The sequence below is a fragment of the Nicotiana tomentosiformis genome, chromosome 1, assembly GCF_000390325.3.
Source record: "Nicotiana tomentosiformis chromosome 1, ASM39032v3, whole genome shotgun sequence".
In the NCBI taxonomy this organism is placed as follows: Eukaryota; Viridiplantae; Streptophyta; class Magnoliopsida; order Solanales; family Solanaceae; genus Nicotiana; species Nicotiana tomentosiformis.
In genome coordinates, this window is record NC_090812.1 from 12,745,972 (window position 1) to 12,762,979 (window position 17,008).

The following is a 17,008-nucleotide window of genomic DNA, read 5'->3' on the forward strand; positions in this document are numbered from 1 at the left end:
TCTGATGAATGTGATTATGTAGGGAAAGTCTGTGTCGTGAGTTCTAGTCATGGGCAGAATTCCAGGGTTCTTGATTTTGGTGCTACTTTTCACATGTGTCCACACAAGAATTAGTTTGTAACTTACAAGCAGATGAGTGGGACTGTCTACATGGGAGATAATAATCCATTACCAGTAGAGGGGATTGGTAACATCAGATTGAGAATGTTCGATGGAATTATCAGAAACATCAAGTGTTGTCATGTTCATCAGATAAAAGAAATTTGATTTCTCTTTCGACTTTGGATGATCAAGGGTATAAGTTTCACTCCGAGAATGGAATACTTAAAGTATGTAAAGGTTCCATGATACTCATGAAGGGTAAACTGCATTCTCAATTGTATCATCTTCAGGCCAGTGTAGTTGAAGGGGAAGCTGCTATAGCTTCTGGAAAAAGTGATCTAAATCAGTCTCAGTTATGGCACTTGCGACTTGGTCATATAAGTGATAAGGGATTGTATTTTTAGAGTAAGCGAAATTTGCTGAATGGGTACAAAAATTAAGTTTTGAATTTTTGTGAGCAATGTGTGTTTGGTAAACAAACAAGGGTAATGTTTAGCAAGAAGGTCGAACACAAGACTAGAGACAAGTTAGATTATATACATTAAGACTTGTAGGGTCCAAATAGAGTTTCCTCCAAGAATGGTGCCACGTATTTTATGACTTTAATTGATGATTACTCAAGGATGGTGTGGATGTATTTTCTGAAAATAAAAGATGAGGCATTTTCGATATTTGTTAAATGGAAGACGATGGTTGAGAGGCAGACAGAAAGAAAATTTAAGCGTCTTCAAACTAACAATGGGTTGGAATTTTGCAATTCTGAGTACAATAATTTCTACAGCAGAGAGGGCATAGTGAGACACCGCACTTGTATCAGAACACCACAATAAAATGGTATTGCAGAACGTATGAACATAATGCTTTGTGATACGACACAAATCATGCTTTCACATTCATGTGTTAGCAAGGATTTCTGGGCTGAAGCAATCAATACAACTTATTATTTGGTCAACAAATCTCCATCCACAACTATTGAGTTCAAAACTCCTTTTGAGGTATGGTCCGGTTCGCCTGCTGATTATTCAAATTTAAGGATATTTGGTTGTCCTGCTTATGCTTATGTGAGAGATGGAAAACTTGAGCCAAGGGTAAAGAAGTGCATATTTCTAGGGTATGCAACTGGAGTGAAATGTTATAGGTTGTGGTGCACAGATCAATTGACTCTAGGGCTAATTATCAGTAGAGATGTAACATTCATTGAATCTGCCTCACTGGACAGTCAGAGGGAGAAGGCAATAGCAGAAATAGATTGTGGTGCCAGTGACCGCATAGAACTAGAAATTAAATCTCTACTAGCTCAGCCCAGTAGTTCTAAAGTAGAGGAAGTGGAGGAGGTTCAAAATATTGATCAAGATGATAATTTTGATGCACCTGCGCAACATCAACCATATAGCATTGCAACAGGCAGAGAGAAGAGAGTGATCAACCGACCACAAAGGTTAGCAAACATAGTTGATAGGAATCTTCTTAGATATACGAATTTTGTGAGATTTGCTTTGGCAGGTGCAGAGACCGTTGATGCGTTTGAGTGTTATACCTATCCAGAAGCTATTTCGAGTACAGAACCAAATCGACGAATTAGTGTTATGGCTAAAGAGATTGAGTTTAAGAAATTTAGGTGTTGCCTAGACTTGGTTTATGTGTGCGGCAATTGGTAGAGTCCTTGCGAGGGCTGAGGGCAAGGTAGAGAGATGTTGTTCTTGTTAATGAAGAGAATTCAAGCCAAGGGAAAGATTTGTTATTTTGTGGCTTGGATTATTTTCTTATATTTTTAGGAAACTCATAATCCTTATAGGTTTAAGAAAATCCATTGTCCTAATAGATTTGGGAAAGGAAACCTTATTGTCCTTGTCAAATTGAGAAATCTTTCTCTTATAGGTTTGAGACTATTTGTGATCTATATATAGGGGTTGTAATTGGAGATTCTAAAGATTATATTGTGCTTTTCTTTTCATTCATAGTGAAAAACTCTCTCTGGTTCCTCTCCGAGGATTAAGCTTAGCCGAACCTCGTTAAATCTTTGTGTTGATTTTTCTTCTCTATTTGCTTTGTGTGTGAGTGTGATCTAGTTAACCACGATCTTTCACAACAATATCAATGTTGTTAATAAGAGTCTTGGCCATGACAAAGCAACCGAAATAGATGAAAAAAATATATACTAGTAATATAGTCTATAAGGAAGTATTACACTACTAGAAAACTGCCTAAAACTGTCCAGAAATACCGACCGAAATCGGTCGAAAATCTGAAAAAACCGATCAATTTTTGACCGACTTTAATCGGTCGAAAATATGTTGGTCGGTAAAAAATAGCAACCAAAGTCGGTCGCAATTTCCGACCGATTTCGGTCGGTAAATTAATTTTCATAAACGACCAAAAAAGAAAAAATCTGCCGAAAAAACCGACCGAAGTCGGTCGGTATTTTTAATTATGCAATTAAAAAATATACCGTTTGGGACTCGAACCAAGGTTTGTACTGTGGCATCATACTATTCTACCACTAGACTATTGATACATTTTGGTTTAAGACTTCCTTTTAATTTATTTGTACTCCTTCATTTCATTTTCGCGCGAAAATAACCAACCGATTTCGGTCAGTTTTATTAAAAATATAAAATTACCGACCGAAGTCGGTCGGTTTCTTAAACTGACTGACTGATCGATTTCGGTCGGTTTTTTGAATATTAGTTTTAATTTATTTTATATGAAAAACCGACCGATTTCGGTCAGTTTCTTAAAAAATAAATTTCGGGGATTCTAAAATAGTTTTCCGGATTTTTGCGCCAAAACAAACTGACTGAAGTTAGTCGGTTTCGTAAAAAAAATTTAAAAATAAAATATTTTGGAAAACCGACCAACTTTGGTCGGTTTTTCGGTCAGTTTTTTGATCGACCGAAGTCAGTCGGTTGGCCGCGGTCGATTTTGGCCGAATTTCTAGTAGTGTTAGGTAACACGTTTCATCACATGTTTGTGCATTTCAAAAAACAAAATAAGCAAAAAAGGACATGTATCTAATTAAACTTTGATTGTTCATTTTCATATCTAATATGCATCTTGACTTCGATTAATAAGTCACTATGCGATGATCCATATTGATTATTCATAAAAATATGTATTTTTTTTTATGTATAATTATTTATTTAATAATTTTTAAATAATCCAAAATCATATACACACTAGTACGTGACTCGACAACACACAGTGACTCGACAACACACGTATAGAAAAATTAGTTAATAACTAATAAAAGAAAGAAGGAATTAATCTTACGCGGTGGAATGTGGATGGGGTGATAAGAAATTTATAAAATCTACTTTACAACAAACTTTTCTTGATAAGAAACATATAAAATCTAAAGTATTTAGTATAAGACATGTCAAGCATACAAGTAAAAACCAAACATTATGAGAAGCACTTTTAGGCATCGAAGTACTAAAGATGGGAGGCCTTTATGGAATTGAAATTCTGATGGGCTCAAAAAATAATTCGGAATTGCGATTTTTAATCATATAATTTTGAATTCCATGCCCATCTCCATACTGGTAAATGCTCTGTCCCGTTCTTGCAATATTTACTGCACATCTAATGAATGCTTCAGAAAATATTGAATTTTCCCGTTGAGCCGTGTTGATCAGTTTCCATGTTTCTTTTATCAAAGAACTGATGTGTTTTTTTGCATCTTCTTCAGAAACACCCTTCTCATTCATGTAACATTGAATTGACTTGGCAACATCTCCTCTTTTCATTTCATCCTGAAGTAAGAGGAAAATATATACTATCTATAATATACCACGCATAATATTTTGAAGTCCAGTGAATTTGAGCTTTGCATGGAATTTTAGTTACTTTGATATCAAACGGAAAAGAGTTTAACTCCCGTGTTTTAACAGTTTATTTTTATTAAAAAAATACACTAATAGGTTATTTAAAAAGTAAATGCACATAATTGCTAATAATCAGTTGGATGCTTTGAAAAATAAGGCAAATTTGCCAATAACAAGTAAAATTACACTTGACCTATAATCGACGAATTCTTTAAGTGTATATAAATTAAAATCTAAAGAAATCTAAGTTTTATTTCGAAGGAGTAACTTGACTCTGTGTATTTTATATAGCCGTAATTTCAGTGTACTTGTTTTTACCATACACGCAAGAAAATGTGAATTTAGAATACAAACTTAATTCTCAATACGTTCAAATAGATCCTTATTTTGTATTTGACAACAGTACTATAAAACTTGTCATTTGCAATCACAAATTTTTGTGAAAAATTATACATTTCATATACAGGATTTTTTATATTAAATTTCTTCGCATTTTGGATATGTATTAAATTTTGGTTATGCAAGAGGTTCAAGTACATGATTTTAAAATACATGAGTTGTATGTATCTACTGTTGAATCATATTATGAAGAGCACATAAATTTTATGGATACCATAAATAAGGGTTAAATAAAATCGTACCGATGTTGTCGCTAAATCATCGGCAAGACGAATAATTGTAGCAGACCAACGAATAATGTCAGGGTACTTGCTTAAATATTTCAGCGCCTCTTTGGTAATTGGATTCGTAACAAAGAAGAATGCATTGAATACTATAACAAGACTTCCAACTGTAATCCATGCATTATCCATGTATTCTTCCAGAGTTGGTATATACCCTTCGTAGTACCATCTTGCTTCTTGTAAGTAAGCTTTGCACAAATCTCCCCACTAATTATTAATAAAAATAAGCAGATTAATGGTAAGTGGGAAAACAATGAATTAAGAATTAATAAATTAAAATACACGAGGAGAAAAGATTCAAAATAGAACAAAGTATATATTTACTGGTTTTTGAAGGTAGGGTATGATGTTGATTCCTTGCTCTTTGAGAACTTCATATGCAATTTCAGTGACAGTGTTGAAGAGTGCAAGGTAGCATACTTTCATATAGTCTGGAAGATGGTCAATCGCTTTTAGCTCCATTCTGAATGTTAAAAAATCAAACGAGGAAGGCCATTAACAAAACTAATTATAAAGGTGCAACAACTAAGAGAAGCGTACATATATCTTATTAAGTAAAGAGTGAAAATATATTTAGAGAATTGATGAACATGCGTGAATTCAAAGCAGAAAAGCTATAAATAGTCCTTTCATGAAATTAAAAGGTAAATACTCCTCATTTAATTTATTCATTATTTGGGACATGCAATTATATAAATCGAGTAGCGGTTAGTGTTAAGCATGAAATTCAAAATATATCTAACAAGAGTATTCAAGATTAACTCTTCATCATGTTTATACTGGTTATATATATATATATATATATATATATATATATATATATATATTACATAGAGTTAAGCTTTATATATCTTCGTAAAAAGATAATTACTTCTCTCATGATGATAATTAAAGAAGGAAGTAATTTCCCAATGAAAACAAATTGATAAATCTACATGCACAAAATTTACAGACATAGTGACTAATTTCTGACCTTTCAACAGCACAAGTGAAAAGTTCCAACTCATCAAGAGTGCCATAGACATCATAAATATCATCTATAACTGTAGCCATAGCAGTGACCCTCGTCAACAGTGTTCGGCACAGCTGGTTCTTTTGAGGTTCAAACATCATCCCCGCTATCCATAAGAAAGCTTCAACTATTCTATCCCTTGTAAATGGCAATTTTTCTGCAAGGCATGAGTTCTTCCACCACCTTAATTTACATGAAAATTATTGCGTCAGTAGATACTCTGGATATATATTTTTCTCTCTCGGATTTAACTTATATTCACAGACCGTACCTATATAATAAAATTTTTACACTATCAATGTGTTTGACATATTGTAAAAAGTTATTTGTCTTGTTCGTTAAGTTAGTAATTTTACTTATTATATGGGTAGTTAATTATAACTTATCAAATGACCTGATAGTCATGTAAAAAACTTTTATATTATCAATACTCGATCGATCTCTCACCTTGATAGATTTCTTAAATCTTCTTGGTGTGTTGCTTGAACAATGTTGAAGTCTAACTTAGCAAGCTCGAGCAGAAGAGCATTAGCATTCGACATTCTCTCATAAATGTTTATGTACCACTTTGTCTCAACTCTCAACATCATCCAATGCAAAGGAAGTTCCAGGGCATGGCGCACTAATGCGACTGTCACATTGTCTTCCTCATATAATTGATTGTTCAGAAAATTCTGTAGCTGTGACATTGCAAATATATTGGCGCACTCTAGAAAAGTGCTTTCAGTTTCGGTAGAGAGAAATGAAGCTTCATATAATTGTAACAATCTTTCTGTATCTACACAGAGACTCTCTTTGAGGTGACCATGCTCATCCTTGAAATCGTTCAATATATCTAAAATACGAAAATAAAAAATTAAATGGTGGTCAAAACATGCATAAAAATGACAAAATATCAGAACATATATAAAAAGAAGAATAAGGAAATTTAAAATTAGTTGGCAAAAACAGCACCTTGAGAGACATGAAAACCATGTTGTCTCAAGAGTCTAAATTTCAGAGCTGTGGCGTATAATGAATCTCCTGTGGATGCATTAAGGTGTATGCTACTCAAAATTTGCATGATTTCATCGTTGAAGTGGTAACTTACTCCAAGCCTTTGTAAATTATCAATTAGCTCCAACTTATCTAATTCTTCTGATCCCTCATTAATCATTATCATCATCTTCTCCTTCATTTCCTTCTTCAGTTTGTTAAACCGTTTGATATACTTCTCTCCCTACGCAAAGGTTACAAATCACATTAATTTATCTGAGTGATACGACGATATTCATATATGCTGATTCTTTTAATAACAAGAACAAAGACGTGCTAAACAAATGTAATTACCACATAATCATTGTGTATGGACTGAATATATTCAGAATCCCATGTGGTAGGTTCGTAATTCCCTGAACGCCTAATGGGATTAAGATCTGAAAATGATGACTGATTAGTGGAAATAGTAGAGTGATTAAGTGGTGGTTCAGCTTTAGAAAGGCAGGATATTGTTGATGATTTTCCAGGGGTAAAAGAGGGAAAACAGGTATTAGGTGGAGGTCTTCTGTAGTTAGCCATGGGCAGTAGTATCCCTACGTTGGTGAATAACATTGCCTCCATTGATATATTCAGTTCAATGTCTCTAAAACATCTTATTTATATATGGACGTGTTATGTTCATTCCCCCCCCCCCCCCCCCCCCCCCCCAGGGATTTGTGGGGACCACTCCACAAGCACAATTATGATTTAGTTTGCGTCTGAAATTAAAGTCTGATTAGCAAAATATATCGATGACTCAAATACTCCAATAACTAAGATTTGCTAAATCTTTCGTGGCTAACTACCAAATGTAAATCTTTTTAGGGAAAAGGCATGAACAGTTTTGATTTGATGTTTTACCATCAACTAAGAAAAGAGAGCATATCTCAAGGAAGAAGACCTATTTGTATCTTTGCACTAAATACTAATGTTTCACGTGAATTATATGAACAAATAATTGATGACTGACTTCACAATTAAGTCTTGAATTCCATTTTGAAATCTGAGTACTTGGTGAATATGGAACATCATTAAGAAAATGCAGATTAATTTGTACTAGTACTCTATTGGTCTCAAATTAAAGTACAATTAGGAAATGTTTTTATTTTCTTTCAGAAAGATAAAAATAAAATCTATTACATTAAGGGATTAGGAAAAAGAGAGCATTGATATCACTAGACTGTAGCTTTTATTAATTGATCTGATAAAGCACAAGAAGACTCGTTTTTTGCGTTTGCGTTTCTGTTTCTCCACCACAAATCTCACATAAATCATCAACGTATATTTTATTTATTTTATCAGGTAAAAACATGTTTTTAATGGGTAACCATGACAAGATAAGAGCAAATATTATTCGATTCTGACAACATTCAATGAAAATGAGACAAATCTCTTGCAAAAGCTATCTCTGAAACGTTTATAACCAGCTTTATAGGTAAAAAGAAAAAACAAGAACTAAAATTGCTATGTCCTCAAGAACACTTCATCTAAAATTGGCCCCAAATTATCTCCTTTAATTGAAATAATAATTTCAAATTCATACTACAGTAAACCACTTAAATCTAACATCTGACCCTGTTGGGACGCCCAGGAAATTAGTTGGATGGACCTCTTAAATAGTTCATTTTTTTAATATAGAGTTTTTATTCTGTGGATTGACAGGGGTAAAAATGTTGGAAATTAACCTTGCAATGAATTTACACGACAGTTAACAAGAAATTTCATCATCCTTTGTGGGTCTTGTAGAAATTTAAGGAGTTACCAGTCCATATATACACGTACTATTATCTACGAATAGATAGTCGTTCTTGACACAAACATGTGAATATAGGAAAGATGGCAGATTAATTTTTGAGTTGAGCAGCAGGGGCTGGGTTTTCTTTGGAAATCTTAAGCAAATTTTCAATTGAAGAAAATATTTATTAAGAGATATTTATCGGAGGTGAAATCCTAGATTCAAGAATAGAAGAACATGCACGTGAATGCTACTTATCAATATTAGACTAGTTGAGAAAGATATTCCGTCCTTCCTTCAAAGGCCGGCCTTATAACGAGGAACTACAAATATGCAGTTTTTAAATCAGATGTACCATGTCTAAAAAGGTGCCATTTAAAGAATAGACATGCTTATTAATTGTTTGATCAGGTACTATACAAACCAATTAACTTCCTCGCCCAGGTTTTAATATACTTTCTCGATCGCCTCTTCTTTCCAGTGATTTTCAATGGAATATTAAATTTACTTTTAAGAGAAGTTTTGAAAGAAAATCTTCAGGAAATGATGATAATAGCATATTTTTGAAGCTTTATTGTATTATGTAAGGTTTATTGCCAATTCTTATTGGCATTGGGGAATTAATACATTTAAAAAGGGCTCGATAAGCTTTAAAACCTAGATACCTACTGTTCTAATAAATAGTTTTGCCCTTGAATTCTTCCGTATACTCGTAGTAGAGACTTAACTATTTTCAAGAAGTGTGTTAAAATGCTTCTAAGCAAGTTTCATATAGATTTTCTAATAGTATATTATCATTGTTCTAACATTGAAATAGCCTAAGGAAAAAGAAAATTCTTGAATCCATATTTATTTATCGATACAATGTTGGCTGGACATTTTTAATAACTAGTTTACTTTGATTTTTTGTAGTGGTTGGAATCATTTGTTCCTTCGGTCCTAATGGCTGAAATAGAATTTGTTTCTAATGATGAGACTTTGGATTTAAGAAGTGGTCTATCTAGAAAGTGAAAGGCTATGTTATTCAATAATCAAAACAATGATTTACATCATGTATATATACAATACATCCCAAAGTACATAAGACTTCTAACCCTATAGAATTCTGTTTTCAATAAACTTCCATCCTAGAGTTTAAGTATGATTAGGAGTCATCCTTTACATTCCCCCTCACGTTGAGCAGATCTTGTAGCACTGTAACTTGTAATTCCTTAGCAACGAAATCAGCTATTTGATCATGCGAGCTCACATATCGAACTTGTAAAGACTTTGCACGAACTCTATCATGGACAAAATAAAAATCAATCTCCATATGCTTCGTCCGTGAGTGAAAAATAGGATTCACTGTTAAGTACGTAGCACTAAGATTGTCACACCACAGTGTTGGAACTGTAGAGAAAAAGCAACCGATTTTTCGAAGGAGATGTTCAACCCATGTAATTTCTGATCGTAGCAATAGCTAAGGCTCGATACTCGGCCTCTGTACTCGACCTAGAAACAACTTTTTATTTACGTGAAGCCCATGAAACAAGGTGAGAGCCTAAGAACAAAGCAAATCCAGTAGTCGACTTTCGATCAGTAACATCACCTCCCCAGTCTGAGTTTGTATAACCGTGTAGTAAGGACGAGGAATGTAAAGCAAAAAATAAACCATATGATGGTGTCGCCATAATATACCATAGAATGTGTTTAACAACAATCCAATATGAGTCCAAAGGATTATGCATGAATTGAACCCAATATGAGTCCAAAGGATTATGTATGAATTGAGACACCTTGTTCACCGCATAAGTTATGTCCGGACGCGTAAAGGTTAGATATTATACCCAACAACACTGTGGTATAATGTAACATCAAAAAAATGAGCACCATTTGTAGTTGAGAGTTTGTTTGTAGCAGAAGTTGGTGTAGACAAGCTACTTCAGGAGTCCGTTTGAGCTCGTTTGAGAAGGTCAGCAACATATTTACCTTGAGACAAATGAAGACCATCCTTCACCTAGTGTGCCTCAATTCACAAGAAATATGAAGGTCTGTCCAAGTCTTTCACTGCAAAACGATTATGTAATTGGGCAACTAGTGTCATAACAAGAGTAGATTAGAGCCCAAGGCTAGGATATCATCCACATAGATGAGGCCGAAAATTTTCTGTCCAATAGTAGACTTCTAATACAGAGAGCTATCAGTTTTGGAACCTAAGAAACCAAAGGAAGTCAAGGCATCAGTTAAACATTGATTCCACATTCTAGGAGCATGTTTTAGGCCATAAAGAGAGCGCTTTAACAGGCAAACATGGTCTGGTCGTATCGGATCAACAAAGCCCGGAGGTTGGGACATATAAATCACCTCATCTAGATGACCATGAAGAAAAGCATTGGAGATATCCAACTGAGTAGCATACCAACGATAAGTCACAGCTAGGGAAAGGAGCAATCAGATAGTTGCAGGCTTAACAACTGGACTGAACGTATCAATATAATCAACTTCAGGATGTTGATGATAGACTTTAGCAACAATCCTCGCTTAGCGATCGAGTGAACCATCCGGCTTCAGCTTTGTTTTATAGACCCAACGGCATCCAATGACATTTTGTAAAGGAAAAGGTGGGACAAGCTGCCAAGTCCCATTTTGAATTAATACATTATATTCATCAGTCATGGCTCTACGCTAATTTGAATCTTTGGCAGTATGTGAGTAGCAAGAGAACTCAGTGGAAGGTAAAGTAGTTGACATTAAGGAAAAAGTCTGTTTAGGTTTTAACGAGCCTGTTTTAGCTCAAGTAACCATATGGTGTACAGGTTTAACTATGGAAGACGAGGTACCATGATGACAAGGCAGTGTATCAAGAGGAATATCCTGTGGAGAATCAGCACACAAAGGGATACCAACAGGAGAGGAACGAGCAGCCAATGTAGAGTGTCCATCTGGAGCAGTAACATCAGGCAAATGTGTTGGGCATGTAGATGAGGTTGGTAAAGAATGACTCACCAAGGTGTTGGATTGCTTCGAAGGTGAAGCTGGTGAAGGTGGTATGGGCTAGTGAAGTGGTACATTGACAACTAATGGGGTTCAAGTTCCATTGGTTGATGAAGTAGGCACCACAACATCCTGTGAAGCAAATGGAAAGTTGGACTCATCAAAAATTACATAACGGGAAACAAAAAATTTTGATCAGGCTATATCAAAGCATTTGTACCCCTTGTGCAGCTTACTATATCCCAGAAATACATAAGGCTTAGATCGTGGAGAGAGTTTGTCCTTCGTGTAAGGCTGAAGCCATGGAAAGCATAAGCAACCAAAAACACGTAAGACTAAGTAATCTGGATTAGTATGAAATAACCCACGAAAGGGGCATAGATTATTTAATCTAGGAGTGGGTACTCTATTTAATAAAATATGGTCCGAGCTATAATACCCGGTATTTACGGACTAGTACAATACAATGTACCACATGACCATAATAGTAAGGTATGCAAAGTGTGTTAAAAGTGTGTAGTATTTTAAGTAAGTTGAGATAATTCTTGATTATGTAAATAATTGGGTAATTATTAATTTTAGTGGGAGATTAACTAATTAATTAAGCATATTTGGATAAGGCTGATTAATCTCCTAATGTAGCAGCCAAGGGGTCTTGATTTTAAAGCCCAAGTAATGACTCATAGTCATTAAAATAGGTGGCAATCGGAGGATCTTTTGTGGCTAACTCATCACCTTAGTGGGGCCCACACCCACTAAGGTATAAAAGACATCTTAAAGATTCAAAGAGAGACACATTTCAATCTTCATAGCAAAGTAAAGTGCTCCAGCAAACTCTTACAAGTGATGGCAACGTGAAATTGCTTCAACAAAAGTCATACAAGATCCAATTATGGATACGGTGCAATTTTAAGCAACGTGATCTTCTACAATTAATGACTCTAAGGTACGGATCTTCAATAATTCAAACAAAGGTTTCATAGCATATTAAGCAACGTGAGATTTTGCAATTTTAAGGGAGTACGGTGCAATCTTTCTCAAGATTATTATACGGATTTTTTCCTACTCTGATCTTACCATCACGTGTTTTGCCGCAATTGACGTGTGTTAGAGGGATTGTCAAGAGAATCGACTTAGGTATGTTAAGGCTATCCCTTCTTTCTTTTGGCATGATCAATATGATACAAACGAAACGAGCAAATGCACAACTTCCATAAATGATTCTATTCATAGAAATACTAGAGGTTCCTATGTTATTAATTCCTCATATGTCTTATTATTCTATTGTCTGTTCATGGGTCTTAAAAAATACGTAAATTGATAAAATTTATTTCATGACATTAATCAAAGGCATAATGGTCTTATGACATTCCGAGAGATTTTATTAACGCACTTCTCATGCATTGCATTCATTTACATTAACCCATGACCAGATGGCGTTATATATGCGTATATATATATATATGTATATGGGATATGGGAAAAGGTTACGACGTTATATACGCACCACCACCTGATCAGCTGGTATACGTTGATGATTTGCCCACAGTGGTCGAGATGATATGATGGGATGCCCTCAGAGGCTTGATGATGTTATGAACGCATATACATATGCATGGTATGACATTTATACGTATACGCATGACATTATGAATATTAATGATTCACAGAGTTGTTCAAACTTACATGTTGAGTCTTTTACTCCATGTTTCTCTCATGTCTATTACTTACTGATTTTTATTCCTTACATACTCAGTACATTATTTGTACTGACGTCCCTTTTGCCTGGGACACTGCGTTTTATGCCCGCAGATCCCGATAGACAGATCGAGAGTCCTCCAATTAGGCTATCAGCTTAGCGGAAGATGTTGGTGCGCTCCATTTGCTCTGGAATTGCTTGTTTGGTCAGTATGATTTAGACGTGTATTGTTTGGTATGGCGAAGCCCTGTCCCGACCTTTATGATAAGTATGTACTCTTAAAGGCTTGTAGACAGATGCCATGTATATGGATACTTGTATGGCCTTGTCGGTATTACACCCCATATTTTCGTACGTCAAAGTACGCCATAAATAAATTGATGGAAGCTTGGAAATGAGATGTTACATCTCGCATTTTCGTACGTTAAAGTTTCGTCGTAAGTTAATCGACGTAAGTTCGGGAATGAGATTATTTTGGGATTATAAGTATTACACTATTTCAAACAAGTGATGAGTAAATTCGTGAAGGTGAGAGGGAAAGCAAATCAAAGAAAATAAATTTCGTCAAAATTTGACATTTTGGGACAAAATACAGTCTAAGCTATAATACCCGATAATTATGGACTAGTGTCATACAAGGCACCACATGACCATGATAGTGAGGTGTATAAGGTGTGCTAAAAATGAGTAATATTTTAAGTAATTTAAGATAATTCTTAAATATGTAGACAATTAGTTAATTATTAAATTAATGGGGGATTAATAAACTAATTAAGGAAAGGGATGAATTATTTTGGATAAACTTGATAAATTTAAACACCCCCAACGTGGTTGGCCAAAGAGGCCATGATAATGAGTCTTTAACTCACAAGACAATGTGGCACATTTTGGAGGAGCTCTTGGCTTAGTCATCTTATCAAAGTGGGATCCATACCTAAGGATTTAATACTTCTCTAATTCACTTTGTCTACAAGATAATAATGAAAAGTTTCAGCAAGGATAAACTTTGCAATATCAACGTTATCAATTGTTCATCTCTTAAGAAAAAGCGTCAAGCAAAATCAAAGTGGGGTCCATACCTAAGGATTTAATACTTCTCTAATTCACTTTGTCTACAAGATAATTTTGATTGAGCTCCCAAACGTGGCAGCCCACTATGCCATATAATGACTCTTGAATTAAGTGTAAAGGTGGCACATTTTAAAGAAGATATGTGACACCAAGTCTTGAAAGGTGGGGCCCACACCACCAAGACTTAAAATCCATCTCTAAATTCAAACTAAAGATGTATTACATCTATGTGAAAGGCATCGGCAAGGTGAACTTCTTTAGCAACGTGAGTGCTTATATTAAAAATAGGCAACTTAGTAACATTCTGCTTCAACAAGAATTCAAGCAAGAATTCAAGAAAGAGTTCAAGAATTCAAGCAAAAATTTCTTAAGCATCTTGGCAACGTAATTCACTTCAACAAAGGTCATGAAAGATTTTGATCAAATTTATTTGAAAAAGATATCATACGGATCTGCTATGGCAAATTGCTTCAACAAAATTCATACGAGACTACGTAATGTAATAGCAACGGGATTTGCAATTCTAAGAGAGTTCGGTACAATTTTTCTCAAGAACACCATACGAATTTTTCCCTACTTCGATCCGTCGTTACGTATTTTCGCAAAAGAAATGTGTTAGAGGGATCGCCAAGAGGATAGGTCTAGGTATGTTAAGGCTATCCATTCTTTCTTTTTGGCATGATCCAAATGATACAAACAAAACGAGCAAAATACGCAACTTTCATAAATGACTCTATTCATAGAAATACTAGGGGTGTCTATATTCTTGATTCCCTATGTGAATTATTATTATATCCTCTATTCATGGGTCTCAGAAAAATACGTATTTGATAAAGTTTGTCCGAAAGGCGTATTGATTTTATGATATTCGAGAAATCTTATTAACGTATTTCTTATGCATTTCATGCATTTATACATGTACATTGACCCATGACCAGAAGGCGTTATATACGCATATATGGGAAAAAGGTTACGGCGTTATATACGCACCTGATCAGCTGGTATGCGTTGATGATTTGCCCACAGTGGCCGAGATGATATGATGGGATGCCCTCAGAGGCTTGATGATATTATGAACGCATATATCTATGCATGGTATGACAGTTATACGCATATGCATGCCATTATAATATTAAATGATTCATAGAGCTATTCAGACTTGTTGAGTCTTTTACTCCACGTTTCTCTCATGTCTATTATTTACTGATTTTTATTCTTTACATACTCGGTACATTATTTGTACCGACGTCCCTTTTTGCCTGGGGACGCTGTATTTCATGCTCGCAGGTCCCGTTAGACATGATAAGAGTCCTCCAAGTAGGCTATCAGCTCAGCAGAAGGTGTTGGTGCGCTCCATTTGCTTCGGAGTTGCTATTTGGTTAGTATGATTAGAACATGTGTTGATTGGTATGGCGGGGCTCTGTCCCGACCTTTATGATATTTATGTACTCTTAGAGGCTTGTAGACAGATGTCATGTATATGAAAGATTGTATGGCCTAGTCGGCCTATGTTCAGTGTAAGAGTGCTTATTTTGGCCTTGTAGGCCAGTATGTCTTAAGTATAAGTTGGTATTTCATGTTGTATTCTACTAATCTCACGGCAGCCTCTCCGACTCAGTTATCTATGATAGTATGATACGAAAAGATATGTTATGTTGGTACTCGATTGAGTAAGGTACCGGGTGCCCGTCACAGTCCATCGGTTTGGGTCGTGACAGTCGGCCTATGTTTTAAGTATATAATGGATCACATTGGCCTTAGAGGCCCGTATGTCATAGGTATGAGTTTCTGTATCAGGTTGGGTCGTTCTATGCCGGGTATTCCCTCATGTTTACTCTGTTTATCTCATGAAGGCCCTTCTGGCCCACTTACCTATGATGATGTAATAAGAAAGATATGTTATGTTGGTACTCGGTTGAGTAAGGTACAGGGTGCCCGTCGCGGCCTATCGGTTTGGGTCATGACAAAAGTGGTATCATAGCAGTTTTGTCCTAGGGAGTCTACAAGCCGTGTTTAGTAGAGTCTTGTTTATGGGTGTGTTGTGCACCACACTTATAAGCAGGAGGCTACAGGGCATTTAGGACTATCACTCTTTCTTCTTACTCTAGATCGTGTGGTAGAGCTTAGTTGTAAGAACTCAATTTCCTAAACTCTATCTTATTGATAATACGACGATGCCTACATCCAGAAAGACAGTTGGTAAGAAATTGAATGTAGCTGTGGAAGAATTGAGTCAGAGAAACTCGATTTCGTCATTCTTATGATGGATAAATGTGAGGTCTTTAGCATAACATGTGTGTAGCTTACATGTAAGCTTCTTGATAAGGAGCCTTAAGGCAAGAATATCTACCCATATGGTGAAAAACAATGAGAGATTCAGAAGGTAGATACAAGTTTCAACAAGTAAAAGAAGCAAGGTGGAGAAGGGTATGAGATGCCCAGTTAATGAAGATTATCAGTATTTATAATTCACGCAGAGAAATATAAGCATTCTGAGTTACTTTCAACAGTAACGGAGATATATACAATTGATCACACCCATTTTAGTTATGCCCTATGGGGGCTGACAGGTGTAGTTTAAGAGAAAGACGGGATATCAGGATCCGGCTGGGGTTAGAGTAACCCAAAATAGTGAATGGATTGTTTGTGTTAGTTGACATTTCCGAAAGATATTGCAAATGTGGTAATAGATCTCCTTGTGAGACACCCAGATGGTTCACTCTAAAATAATACAGCTAGATATAAGTACTACAAAGATAGTTAAAAGAAAGAATTGAGTCCATGTCATAGACAAAGGATTGAATTGTTAGAAGATTGTATCATGGATATTTCATAGCGCCCATGAAAGGCTAAAGTAATAACTAATACCAGGAGCTGCAGATAGAAGATAGC

At 35.4% G+C, this 17,008-nt stretch overlaps 1 protein-coding gene across 1 annotated transcript; it reads right to left on the reverse strand.

Moving 5' to 3' along the window:
- Nucleotides 1-3,518: 3,518 nt before the first annotated feature.
- LOC104090536 ((-)-camphene/tricyclene synthase, chloroplastic-like) lies at nucleotides 3,519-7,213 on the reverse strand. Its single transcript, XM_009595655.4, has 7 exons — nucleotides 6,951-7,213; nucleotides 6,576-6,840; nucleotides 6,069-6,456; nucleotides 5,583-5,804; nucleotides 4,934-5,072; nucleotides 4,568-4,816; nucleotides 3,519-3,854 (listed from the first exon to the last, which is right to left on the reverse strand). Exons 1-7 carry the CDS (start codon nucleotides 7,209-7,211, stop codon nucleotides 3,552-3,554), a joined length of 1,827 nt encoding a protein of 608 aa, XP_009593950.1. The 5' UTR covers nucleotides 7,212-7,213; the 3' UTR covers nucleotides 3,519-3,551.
- Nucleotides 7,214-17,008: the final 9,795 nt, after the last annotated feature.